Source organism: Triturus cristatus, chromosome 9, assembly GCF_964204655.1.
Source record: "Triturus cristatus chromosome 9, aTriCri1.1, whole genome shotgun sequence".
Lineage (NCBI taxonomy): Eukaryota > Metazoa > Chordata > Amphibia > Caudata > Salamandridae > Triturus > Triturus cristatus.
The window spans coordinates 619,503,108-619,517,375 of NC_140592.1; the positions used below are offsets into that span (position 1 = coordinate 619,503,108).

The following is a 14,268-nucleotide window of genomic DNA, read 5'->3' on the forward strand; positions in this document are numbered from 1 at the left end:
GTCAGTGAGGTCTGACAGGGTGCGAGCCAAGCTTCCCAAATCTTGAAAGTACTTAAGAAGGGGATTACACATGGGTCATATACTGAATCCAGTGAACCACCTCTCCCAAGAGAAATCCTGTTGTTAACTTTTAATGCAACAGAAAAAAAGGATTTTAAACATATTGCCTCAAATAAGGTCTGAAAAATGTAAGGGCCACTGCAGTACTTGTGAGCAGTATTTCTGTAGAGCGAAAGGCACATTTATTGGCCCTTCGGAGTGACTTCTTCCCATCACAACCTCTGAAACCATAGCATAAACATAGTTCTGCAGTACAAATGGTGTCCAGTTTACAGCATATGCCTAACGTTTCTGCCATAAGGTACTGCAATGTCTTGTGCCAAATGATATTATTATTAATTCCCAAACAAAATATTGCCAATATTTATGCCACAGTTTAAGCCAAGTATGTTTGTCAGATATTATCCTAATATTTTTTTGCTGGTGTCTATGTTGGTAATTTATGCCACACAAACAATTATGGCAGAATATATATTGTCAATATTTACCCCAGGAAGTACAGCTATTTCGTCGCAGTATTTTATTTCCATTTTCCGTGATAAAGAAATGTTAGTTTTTTAGCACCATAGATCTACTCTGTTATTAAAGCCAGAAAATGTTGGCAATTTTAATCCACCTGATAATGCAATTATTCAAGCTAGAAGTTTTTTTATGGCTGGAGAAATTGCTATGAAATGTACCATGGAGTGTTGCTATGAATTATGCCAGGGGTTATTGCTTTGACTTATTCCAGAGGATGTTGATATGAATTATTCCAGATGGCATGGCCATAAATTATGCGAGTGGATATTTCTGTGAATTTTACCTGAGGTTATTGTTATTAATTATGCCAGAGGTGTACTGCCATGCATAATGCAGATGCTATTGTGATTAAGGATGGCGGAAGGGTGGTTGGGGGTGGTAGGTGTATTTTCCTTGTCACACGTGTCTAGGGATCTTCTAATTCATTTGAGAAGGTGCAGTGTTTTGGAGAAGAAGTACCTAGGACATTCCCAGTTGATATAGAATATTTGTGTTTATGATATAACTGCAGTCATTTTCTAGGAGCGGGTGGGGTGTTCTGAGACAGTGGAGGAGGGAGATGTCTCTTTTAGGGATGTGGCTTGGTCAACAATATTTCAATGTAACGATTGCCATTTTTAGAATTACATTTTTATGTTAAATTAACTTATGTTTATATGATAATAATAAATAAACAAACATGTAAAATATATAAAAATGTATTTGACGATATTCTTTGGCGTGAGATGGATTTGAAAATATAACAATCGAGGTTCATGCTAATGTCAAACTGTGCAATGCAAATACCAGTAACATAACATGAAAAAAGAAGAAACAAAAGGAAGAAAGAGTTGGCATGCGAAGGGTAAATAAAAGAATTTACTGCTACACAGTAATGTGGACCGAAAAGACTGACTGCAGCTTTGGGCTCCGTTTCTCTGGTTTATGCTTGCCGGGAAACCGGTCTGCTCTATTTATAGATGCATTTAAGAAGTTAAGTGGATTTAGCCAGAGTAGTGTCCCAGCGCACTTGAAGGAGTGGTTTCAGTGCGTCGGGGGAGTAACTGAGCAACAAGGAGAGAAAGCAACCACATCTAGAGCTTCGGGATCTCGGTCCTCCCCACTGTATTTCCCATTTGCCCGAAATTAACATTTTGATCTGAGCCAGGCCATCCCAATTTAGGCATAGCTCCTTGAAACCCGTGTGAATTGAATTGCAAGTGACACTTTATTGTTTGATTAATTTAATCATTGCAAACCACATAAAAGAGACAAAGCTTAAAAACATTAATCAAGTGTTTTGGTGCCATTGGTCATGTGCTGTCAAGTCCCGTGATGCCAGTGATGGTCAAAGGCAATGGGATGTGAGGTTAGTGTGGTGAAATTACGCCACTGCCATACCCACCCTGAGTGATCGCAATACCCATCGATGACGGGTGCTGAGTCATGTACACCTTCACTTACCTCCCAGTCACTCGCCTACTTGTTCATTTGCCCACCCATTCACAGGCCCATTTGCCCTCTCAATTACTTCCTTACACACGTGCAATCTTGCCCTCAGTCGTTCAATGCACTGACGTTTCTCCGCATGCCGGTGCAATTCCCTTATCTACTTTACCTTGTTTTACCCTTATCTTGTTTTACTCATACAAAAGTTACCTTTCACTTGGTGAAGATGGAGATTGGGTGCTCGAGGACACATGGGGGAGATGAGTAGCTGCCACTACTTTTACAACACCAGGCGCCGACAACAACAAATTCCCATCTATCTCAGCAGGTTTGTTATAAAAGGGCCTTGTCGGGAGCAAGGGGGACAGACACATATAAAATGAGGACCTTCCTGAAACAAGAACAGCTCAAAGCATGCACAAAAAAAGTCAGGACTTTGATGCACATGAACAGACATTGTGAGTGACTATCGTGATACAGATGGCTGGGTGGTGTGAGCACCTTGCACTGCCATGAGGAAATTTACGGCCTGATTTAGAGCACGCTTCATTTAGAGTCGGGCAGACCTTCATTATGTCGATGACGGAACTTTTCCATCTACACCGCCGACATAAACCTCTGCCTGTCCGACAGAGTAAGGAGGGTTGGTCGGGTGTCTGTTCACCCGATTTAGAGTAGCTAAACACATGGCGGGTTTTCGATATGCGTCACCACCAGGTAAAACCTGCTAGTAAGGAGCACTGAAAACTGCTAAATGCCCCACTGAGTTTTTATATTTTCCAAAAGAAAATCCTACTTTGGGTTACCTCTAATTTTGTATAATGTCTTTGGGTCATGTTGACGGAGCCATGTCGGTGATTCCTGCCAATGCCTGAGATGTCCGCTGGGCCGGAGGACTTCTCAAAGTTTGGCAGGTGGCGGCTCTGTCAGGGCGATGGTGTACTTTTCTCTGTCCTCCTGAGGGAGTAAACTCCTGTCCCCAATCTCTAAATCAGGTCTTTAGTCGCTAGTGCCCACAGTTGATCATCTTCCACAAGTACTTGAATGGAAAGGTTTTAAAGCAATGCAGCTCGCAGGGCATGTTATAGATTTGCAAAACCCACGCCTTCCCCCAGATTGCATTAGCCACCATTTTACCCTCATGCAATTCATATCTGATTCTTGCCTGTCCTTATTGTGCTACTGCACTGCTGTATTCTCAGTTGTAAAATGAATGCATGAACCTTTGAATGCCACATCACCATGTATCATCTCACTTAAAAATCCTACCGTAAAGGAGGTAGAGATCTCTGATAACTCAACAACCATCAAAACCCCACTACTCTCTTACCCCAAAGCATAGGCATTCATTAGGCTGTTAACACTAAAACGTACGTGCAGACGATGGTGTTTCCCAAGAACATAAAACAGCCTTACACTTCCTAATGCAAAGCCTAGGGAACAATAAAGCAAAAGAGAAGGCATCAGGATACTTATAAAAGCACTCCAGTCATTCACAATAAAGCACAGTTGTCAGAAAATCAAGGAACGCAAGTAGATCAAGCACAGCCGGTGCGCAGACGGGTAATAGACTCCAGTCAGTAGTGGTTACACTAAATACCCAAGGTCCCAACTCACAAAGGAATTCATGAATCTGCACCTACAGAGGATCTTTTTTAAGTAATTCAGGACCTGGTCACTAAAATGTATTTTGCGTTATGCAGAGGGATTTGAAGATGATCTTACTGGCAGCTGAGAGAGCCATTGGAGAGTTCTGAGAATAAGGCTCTAGACTTGGATCTGTATACAAATGTAAGAGGATAGTCCAGCAAATAAGTAATTTCACTTGTCCAATTGAGGCATGAAATGGGACAGGATTACTTTTATTCATGGAAAGATAATTATAGACAGAGAAAGATGCATCTTAGGTTTTAAAGGTTCAAAATTAGATATATTCAAAAAGGGGTGCTTGAAATTGTGTAACTATTTCACAAAATTATTTAAAATGTCATTAAACTTTCACAATATAATGCTGTTAGTGCAAACTGTGGTTTGCTGGTATCTCACTTTACTTTTTTTTACACACGTACAAAAAAGTCACTCAAGATACTGGTAGGAAACTCAGAGAAGAACGTCTCAACAGGTAATATTTGAAAGACAATCAGTATAAATACATTATGAGAAGGAAAAGCGAAAAACACCACTGTATAGGGTCTTGTAGCAAGACAACATTAAATTCAGATAACAATATATTTCCTCAATGAGAGTGTAATCAAAAAGATACACACATAATGCTCGTGATAGGGTGAACGGCGCAAGTGGAGCACGTGGTAAGGTGACAGGGAAAAAGACGCATTTTTAAATTACTACATAACATGAGCAATAAGATTACAATTATTTTGAAGCATTTTAGGAGCCAAGGAAGTCATAAGTATGCTGTACTTTGTCAAAGGCGTTTCGACCTGTCTGGTATCAGGTCATCATAAGGAAAGGATTACATGTAGAAGTTCAAAATTGCTGGTGCCTTAGCAAGTCCAAAATGCGTTAAAGGGCCAAACAGTCTATTTGGGTGAATTGAAGCACCCAGGTAATAGTGAGTCGTGGGCCCAAGCGAAGCAGGCAGTGATGGTCCCCAGAGGGGATCCAAGATAAATCAAGAACCAACATAGTTATATGCCTGGAATATCAAGCACGTTAATGCTGAATACAGAAGGGAGCCTCTTGCACGACAAAGGGTGCTCCTGGGGAGGTCGTTGCTCTGCCTGTATTGGTGCTGGTGAAGCTTCATTCCGGGCTGATTGATCCCTGGCGATCTATCCACTCTGGCTGACTTCAAGAGGCTATCTCCCCAAGCAAAGGTCTTTTTGGGTTCTGTATAACTACACTGGTTCTTGACTTATCTTGGATTCCCTCTAGAGACCATCATGCACTTCACTTAGACCCATGACTCACTATTACCTAGGTGCTTCACTTCGCCCGAATAGACCGTATGGCCCTTTGACCTATTATGGACGTGCCCACACAGCAGCAATTTCGAAGTGATACATGTAATCCCGTCCTGATGATGACCTGAAACCAGACAGGTCGAAACGGTATTGACAAAGTATAGCGTACTTACAGCTTCCTTGGCCTTGGATCCTAACATGATATTCAACCATGGTGTTTCTCCCGTTTTGTCTCCCTCCCCTAATTTATTTGAAATAATTAATTGTCTTTCAAATATTACCTGTTGAGACGTTGTTTGTTACCATTATCACCCAGGTCCCACCTGAGTTTACAGGATTCCCCCTGTTGTATTTCATGTCCCAGGAAACTCAGAGAAAACTCAGAGAGACTTTTTCTACACAATATAGGAACCCACGAGCGAAAGTACAAAAATGCGAAAAACTTCATAATGTCAAGTCTTGAAAAATTACATTTAAAGCGAAATTCTGGGATTTTGAGAGTTTTACCTGAGTAGCTTATGTTTCCCATTAGTTTACTACTGTGTTTACTTGGGAAATGAAAATATAGTTCTATAATGATAGGCTGTTTATGATTAAGATTAGGAGTTGCATGGGTCAATGGATCATCAATCAATCAACCAAGGTTGGTAAAGCTCAACTACTCACCCGTGAGGGTCTCAAGGCACTGGGGGGTGGGGGAGGGGCAGCTCTATTGAGTGCTGGGGTCATCCGAAGAGCCAGGTCTTGAGATCCTTCCTGAACTGTGGCAATGTGGGAACATGCCAGAGGTGGAGGGGGACGTCGTTCCAGGCCTTGGCAGCAAGGTAGGAGAAGGACCTTCCTCCTGTTCTTTCTTGTAGGTACCTGGGTTGGTGGCCAGAGAGAGATCGGCTGACCCATGGACCAAGTAACAGGACAGGAGAATTAGCTGATGTTGTTTCAGTTGGCCTAGTTCCTTACTTCACAGCAGCTCCCAGTATGACATAGTAAGAACAAAGATGAAAAGACACATTCTCTAACACATGCCTGCACATAAAGATATTGAGGAATCATAGTTTCCCTGCTGTGAGGGAAAGACATAGGTGCTTCCCACAAAGGCACTTTCTCTATTAAAGAAGGTTCCTGCACACATTGAACAAATCAGCATTTGTAGAGCTAAGTAGGGCTAATGTGCAGGTGTCAGAGGCTGAAGCTTGAGACATATGAGCTCCTCCCCTTTGCTGCTGGCTGGGGAAGCAAGGGTGTGCCTGGAAAGTGCCTGTGGCGACTTTCTATAGCGCTTGAGGATGTATGTTGTTTATTTACAAGTCTTGCACCAGAAGTCTCACCAAAGCCATGTAGTGCTGTCAGTCTGCAACTGTATGCAAGGGGAACAGAGAGCCACACACAGTCAAAGGGAGAGCAATAGGCAGGAGACAGGACTGGAGAACTCACCAGCCCTCAGGTGACAGTGAGACAATTTGGGAAGAGCACTTGTGGAGTTTCATATGACTAAACAAAGAGTAACAAAACCGCCAATGGTGTATCAAATGCTCAAAAAAATGCCAACTGGCGGGTTTGGTCCCAGACTCTTAAAATTGAACGTAATATGCATAAGGATGACCAAATGGACTACAGAACAAATTAACCTCCTGAAGAAGGGTATTTTCAAAATACATAATGGAGAATAAAATGGTTTCCTACTCTTTAATTTCACAAATGCAAAAATCCGAGAATGTATATAATTTGAAAGATCAACAGCGGCTACAGTTTTCCACCCCAAATAGGAGCCAGCACACTGAAAACAGTGGATCTTACCAAAATCTTTTTATGTCATCATCTGCATAATCTGTCTAGCTTTGCTTCATCAGGAAGTGACGCATTTTGGGTAGAAGACATTTTACCGACCAGCGGGCATATCAGCAAGGAGGCAATATAAAATTATCACCGCTTTTGAGTCCGTTTTCGGACAAAAAGCGGCGATAATTTTATCGCCTTATCAGCAAGGCCACGCTATCGCGTGAGTCCTTGCATTAGCTCCCTTTCCCATAACGCCCACCTTTGCATCTCTAATGAGATGCAAAGTGGGCGTTCCGTCCCAAGATAACTGGAGAAATGTTGCTAACCGACATTTCTCCAATATCAATGGGCACGCTAACAAGCATAGCGATAAGAAAAGTAGCGCTAACCTTGGTTATCGCTACTTTCCTTACGCCTGCTTTTAGTTTGACTTAGCCATTATATCCAATGTAAGGTGGATATCATGGCTAAGTCTGCCCTGCCCTATCAACAAGCTATTGCCAAACTTTGTGAGATTATCGCTGGATTTCCAGCGATAATCTCAAATTTGGCAGTTAGCGCTTGAAATTTTATCGCATTTGAGATAAGCGTTGCTGATAGCACGCTATCTCAGCGATAAAATTCCACGTTAGCCGGCGATAATTATCCTAGCGCTGAGTGCGCTTAGCGATAATTATCGCCGGTCCTTGATGATATGCCCCCAGGTGATTGTGAGTATAGTGCCATAAAAATAAACAACGACCAAGCCAGTTACATGTAGTGAAAAAGAAAATACTTTCTTCAAATACAGTCAATTATAAAGTGAAGAGACTCCGTTTTCATTTTACAAACAGAAGCCACAACATATGATTAGCTGTTTCATGATCCTTAATTCAATTCAAATATTTTGGATATTAATTTCATTCAAATCTGATTCTCAATTTAGTATCAACACCATTCTTCATAAATAACTCTGTGTATGTTGTTAAGGCCATCCATTCCTTTATTGATGTTGTGGTTTCTGTTTGAAAAATGAACACGGAGTCTGTTTACTTTAAAATCCTATTTGAGGAAAGTATTTTCTCTCTGTCAACACGCAACTGGGATGGTTTTTCTTTATCTTTGTGGCACCAAACTCAAAGTCGCCAGGCCGGAAGAAGGTCTTTTGACCGAAACGCGTCACTGCTTTATGAAAAAGCAAATGGCTTGAAGAGGAATCATATCCTGTGCACAATAAAATAAAAAATCTTTGTGTAAGATTCTCTGTTTACAGGGTGCTGGCTGGTAAACTGTAGCTTCTTGTGAATCAATATTAAAACTTGCTGAACCCGTGGGAATGGATATAGGACCAGCTCGCTGAGGATGACGGAGGGCGTTGGAGATTTAAATAAATAGAAAGATAGGGATAACAAATATAAAATAAAACAACACATCACGTTATGGATAAATATTGAACTGTGTTTTGTTGAACATTTAAGAAAGTTTCTCAAAATAAGTCAGACATTTGATACCACTATGAACAGTGAGACACGTCACTGTATTGTAAGGTTGCAACACAATAGATTGCAGTCATTTATTTGTTTATGTTTTTAAATAGCATGAACAAGCCCCTCAGGCATCAAAGCACTTTTCTTAGAATGCTGCACTGAGTATGCATAGGTGGAGAACAGAGAATATAAACAGTAAAACAGCAACCTTAGCACAAAGAATATGGGCAATAAAGTAGCAACAGTTACAGCTATGTACACAATAGGGTCAGTAAGAGACTATACAATAATAGAACTGAGGTGAGTGTACAAATGCGCTTTGGAGGACTCATATCTGCAAGAAGCAATAATCCAGAACCAGGGGACCATCACTGAGACACGCAAGGATAACTAGATAATCAAATTTGATCAAATCTACGATGAATGGAAGTGCGTCTAACGTGGGTCAACACCCATTTGTTGTGTATGAGGAGAGAGCGCAAAAGAAAGTGTAACTGTGCCGGATCCCGCTCACGCACACATTCACTTCCTTGACTGCTTTATCTGACTGTGCAGTGATCAGCCTTGCACGCTGGGATGCTGAAAAAGCTGGCAGGACTCCATGACTTTGCCAGAGGCTCTCTCTATAGGCAGGCGGGAAAAAAATTCTGAGCCTCTCATTATAAAGGCCTGCCATCCCAGATCTGCCTCCAGGTTCCCACTGGACCATAGAGCTTTAGAACCTTCTCTATTCAGTTGCCGCGGGGATCCCCACTCTGTGCAAAGATCAGAGGGGGGGAAGAAAGGACCCAGGCAAAGGTTACACGCGGGGCCCCTGGAGCCTTCAAAGCCTTCATCAGGGGCTATGAATATGCAGCTGATACGTATCCGGCTGCAGTGTCTGGAGTGAACGTAGAAACACTGTCAGTCCGCCCCATATGTTACTACTATCCTCCAATAGAAATTTCTTTGTGTTTTTGATCCTCAAGTTTCACATGCCACTTTTATTTTTTTTTATTGCTGCTTTCAATGCATTTATTGTTTCTTTCTATTTACTATTGGATAAGAAACCCGTTGTTAAATTTACCAAAATGGTGGACGATTTTTAAAGCCTGAACAGTCCGCGGTGTTCAGTAAAACGATTCAAATAACGGATGTGGCGACTATTGTTCAACATGCATCCATTTATTGCCAGCAAATCACTGCCCACCACTGATTATCTCTGTTCTGAGCTGTAGAAAGAGTGTCTTTTTCTGATAATTGTGACAGTCTCATCGTGGATATGGTGCTGGAAACGTAAAATTAACTCAACTAGTGCCGGTGCTCAAACCGCTGTCATAGAAGAAGGATACACATTAGCTTATTATGCCAGAAACTCAAAGCACAGAAATCACACAATGGTGCCCAAAACTTCTGCAATCGGTGTAATAAGTCACAAATTGTGGAAGGTGTCGCGATTTAGAAGGCACAGAGAGGGAGAGGGAATCCACTTCACACAAATATGGAGATGATGCAAAGGATCCATGCGGGATTACTATGCACATACGAAGAGACTGGCCCTAGTCTGACTCTCAGCCTCCTCACCTATTCAGCAGGTCCACCCTGAACAAAGTTGACAAGAGGAGATAGTTGACAGGGAAGCCCAGCAGATGAGGGGCTAAGAATTAACAGATCGCGTGCTAAGCTGTTGCTTAGCGAATATAGGAACTCTCATTGTAGAGAATGGACATGGCCATAATGCTGGACACACCCATATACAATTTTATACCAAAACAACACCATCGTTGATCAACCTCATAGATAGCAGAACTCGTGAATTATTCCTAAGCACGGTGGACGCAAATGTTAATTACTGTTATCCTTCTCCCACATCCTGAGGAGCATCAAAGATCCAGCACATGCTGCCACTGTATATTCACCTGCGCCAAATACTGTGGCATTGCAGAGCTATCTAATGTCCTGGGGCACAACCAATTGCACAGATGTGCAATTGGTTGTGATTTATACGCCAAACGCAAAGCAGGAGCAACAGGAAATGGCAACATATATTTAATGTGCAGGACATCTGTGATGCAGCCCATCATCATCTAGGAGTAGAGCTTAATTAGTACATTTATAAAAGAATAAATGCCGGAGCCCATAGTTTTGCTCAGAGGCTCGTGGCAAGAGTCATCGAATGTCACCGGTGCTGAATGCCGGTGGCAAATATCATGACTAAGAGACTAGGGGCCAGATGTACGAAATTTGCCTTTTGCATTTCCTAATTTCCGTAGGAATCGCTATTTAGGAAATGCAAAATGATATGTACAAAATGTGTGATTTCCTAATAGCGATTCCTATAGGGAATCAGTATTAGGAAATTACAAATAGGAAATGCGATTGAATTCTCACCTATGGGTAAAATAGGAAATGGTTTGCATTTCCTAAATTGCCATTTCCTAATAGTAAATCGCAATTTAGGAAATCAAACCAAAGGGTGCCTCTGGGTTTAAAGACCCCTGGATGCACCCTGATATTTGTGGTGCACATGTAAGTGCATAATATGCCCTAGGGGCAGATCTGCGTTTCATGTCACACTTAAAAAATGCATTTTAAATGCATTTTTTAATTTGGCCCATGGTGTAATCGCATTTCCTAAATGCCCAATTCGTATTTAGGAAATATTTTTGTACATGTGCTTTAGAAATCGCACATAGGTAATCCCTATTTGTGATTCCCTAAATCGCAGTCGCAATTTGCGATTTCCAAAAAGTAGGAAACACTATTTGCGATTTCCACCAGATAAAAATTGCAAGTTGCCACTTTTCCTATGTACAAAGGCCATGATCACTGCACTAAAAAGTTACATTGCACCGACAACCCTACCAAAAGCTGAGATGGTTTAGATCTTATCCAAGTGTTTGCATTTATGAATGCAAAGATAAACTTTAAATTACGTAGCAGTCTAATTTCTCCAAGTTCCAGAAAATATTACTTAAACTGAAGATCCATTCACTATGAGGCCTAAGGTGTGTTAGTAATGTGCTCAGAATAAGGTCTGCTACATTCTCATGGGTGATATATCCATATGTGAGAACACATGAAGGAGTATACCATTCATCATGTACTTCCAAGTGAAATATCCATTTGTAAGAAGAACCCTTTGATCAAACAACCAAGCCATTCGCTCGGGTATGATGCTTAGGTGTGAGACTCTTAACTCTGTGTTGACTCTCTTGAGCACAGGATAGACCCTGATGTCCAAGGTGAGAGATGGAATCACTGAAGGTTAGAGTTGAACACATGCTTATTAAAAGATTCCTTGCACATGGATATATCACCCCTGGAAGATGGGATGGGCCTTGGCTTAAATGGTTTTTCCTCTCTCATGGCTATCTCACTGCTGAAGGGTGGGCTTGACTGGGTGTCACCATGTATGGAGATGCGTCACACTGCTACAAGGAAACTTCTGTGCACTGTCACAAGGGACACCATATTTTGTGCCTAGAACCATTGTGATCTGACACTTCAGTGCAATTAAGTCCATTGTGGTGACCCAAGATTATTAATCAAGGAATAGAGTCAATCGTTAAAAGAAAGCACAGAAATGAAACTTGGTCTTGTCCATCTATTGAGATCATCTGGTAACCTCCTTTAGGTGAAGGATGAGACACCGCCAGTGCAATTCCTTGGTGGTGAGAAATCAGAGTATGAGGATTGTACTATTGGGTGCAACATTTCCGTTTAAAAGTTGCCTATTTTCCTCGACAGTGGTATTGTCCCCTTTCCTTTGAATTGAGCATTTTCACTGCTAGTGGTCGCTTCTGCATTATATCGACACATGCCGATTGGCATTCTACTGCTCCCCCAATTCCTTTGTCTCCATAGGTTTTCCATTTCCTTGATATTGCTTGAGGCTCTCCTTTCAAGGCATCCATGGTTGTACCCCTTTGCTTTATATTCATTGGCTCCCCTTTCATTGGCATGGATAGTGACCACATAGTGACCGGGTTGCTTAGCATCTCTAGAGCCCTTCCTCTCTTTCCTCGATGGCAAGTTGTCCCCTTTGGCATTCCATTCACACTTATGGCCATCTGTTGGCATTGCTAGTTTTGCCTCTTTCTATGGCATTTATTAATATCCCTTTTATTTGGCATCAATAGAAATTTTTGATGGTTTGCCATGTCTTTGTTTTGATTGTGATCCCTTCTTTTAGGACAGTTTGCTTCTATATCATGCCCTTACCATTAGGTACCATAAGACTCCTCATGAATCAGCAGTCCTAATATTTCTACCGTTTGTGATCAAGCTGTCATGGAAAAAAACATTGAAAATCAGTTTCTCTCTCTTTCAGCTATGGGTTCGCAGGCACGAAGTTTAGCGGCCGCCTTATCCACGGAACTCTTTGAGCAGAACCTTGGGGGACACATATTGCAGGTGAGTCAAAGGGAGGGAACTGCATGATGGAGGGGGACATAGTTCACGCCTGTCTGAAGCTGGGACTGCTAGTGCATGTGAAGTGTACCTTAGATTGACCAGCCCTTTTGATCTGAAGAAGTCCCGGTCCAAAGAGGAGAAGCCACACTGAGTGCACCTACGTCCATGCTGGATGACCAACACTTCACTCTATGCATGCACTCTATGCAGCATTCCCTCATACCATGATCCCCACTGTCAAACTGCAGTTTCAGACTAGGGGAGACGTGGCAGCTTTTATCGGCAGGTCCCCCAGGTGTTGCCCGCGGTGGATTATCCAAAGGTCCACCTTACTTTCTAACCTACACGTGCTTCTCATTCAGCGTCTCTCTGGGAGCGCTCTCTGCTCACCTCCAGTCTGCAGTGACCTCCTGCTTATCACCCGGGCCCTGACACTGCGGGGCAAGTGCCGCGGATACAAATGCAGAGATGACTAATTATTAATGCTGAGCCCTCATTACAGCTGTCTCCCGGGGTAGTTGGCTAATTGTCGAAAGTGGCGTATGGTAATATTTTAAACAGCAATTTATCAATCTGCCTTGCCTTGCCTGTCGCTCTGCCGTCGGTGACAGAGACGGAGAGGGGTACAGGTAGGAATTTGAGTCTGTCTCTTTCTAGAAGAAAGGCGGGAGCTCTCTTTAGCAAGGCTTGCTTGGGAAAGGCCATTTCCGCTCCTCTCTGAAGTGCCAGAGGTGGGGCACCCTTGTCAGAAGAGTGCTATTGGTGGCCACAAAGAGACAGATAAGCTTGTGTCACAGAGATGAGGCCTTTAAGCAATAGGAGGTGCACCAAAAACAACACTTGTAGTCCGTTGTTATTTCATTAAATTCTTATTTTATTTCAAAATTGGATAAATACCCTTTGAAGAAAATTAATGTCAGAGCACAGAGTAATAGAACACAAAAGTCCTTTATGAAGATTATTTTTGTTCAAATAAGAAATATAACCACCATTTTATCAGGCTGAAAGTAGGCTTTCAGTGGAATGGCTCGGACATAATAATCTTCATAAAGGACTTTTGTGTTCTATAACTCTGTGCTCTGACATTAATTTTCTTCAAAAGGAATTTATCCTTGCCGTATTAATTACGAAGAACGTCTAAATCCTGAACATCTTTTCTATCATATTGCGATCTCACAATTTACGACCTAAGCCCTGATGAAGTTCCGAAAGGTTCTCTCTTTGGGGAACGAAACGCGTTTGCTGTTTTTATTAATCAATTTTGAAATAAAAGAAGAATTTAATGAAGTAACAATGGACTACATGTGTTGTGTTCGGAACACCTCCTATTGCTTAAAGTACTTTGGGAATCTGTGAATCAGTGGCACCAAAAAGTGACAGGTGCCGGAGTATTTTGCACGATCACCCTTATACAGCAGCAGGGATATAGTGATAGTGCTATCCATAAAGTCCGTCACCTTGTTTTGGGTTTTGACAGAGATGAGGCCTGTAGACAAATAAAAGCAGAACAGGTCAGAATCTCTAAAGAGATTGGTGGGACTGTGGTAAAGTCATCCGATGTGAGGCGTCCAAAGAACTGTCTATTATCTATTTCTATTGGCTTTGCACTGACACTGGACTCCCAGGAAATATCTCTAACTGCTCATGATGCAGTACATCTTCCCTTTGAAGGTATGTCTGTCTTGTAGTTTTTC

The 14,268-nt window shown here is 42.0% G+C and overlaps 1 protein-coding gene across 2 annotated transcripts in view; it reads left to right on the forward strand.

Annotated features, from left to right (window-relative positions):
• NPAS1 (neuronal PAS domain protein 1) overlaps window positions 1-14,268 on the forward strand; it is a 500,301-nt gene that overhangs the window by 266,728 nt on the left and 219,305 nt on the right. For both annotated transcript variants that reach the window (XM_085625659.1, XM_085625660.1), the window contains one exon: window positions 12,492-12,574. In XM_085625659.1, coding sequence (XP_085481785.1) covers window positions 12,492-12,574 — 83 coding nt within the window. The remainder of the gene's footprint in view (window positions 1-12,491; window positions 12,575-14,268) is intronic.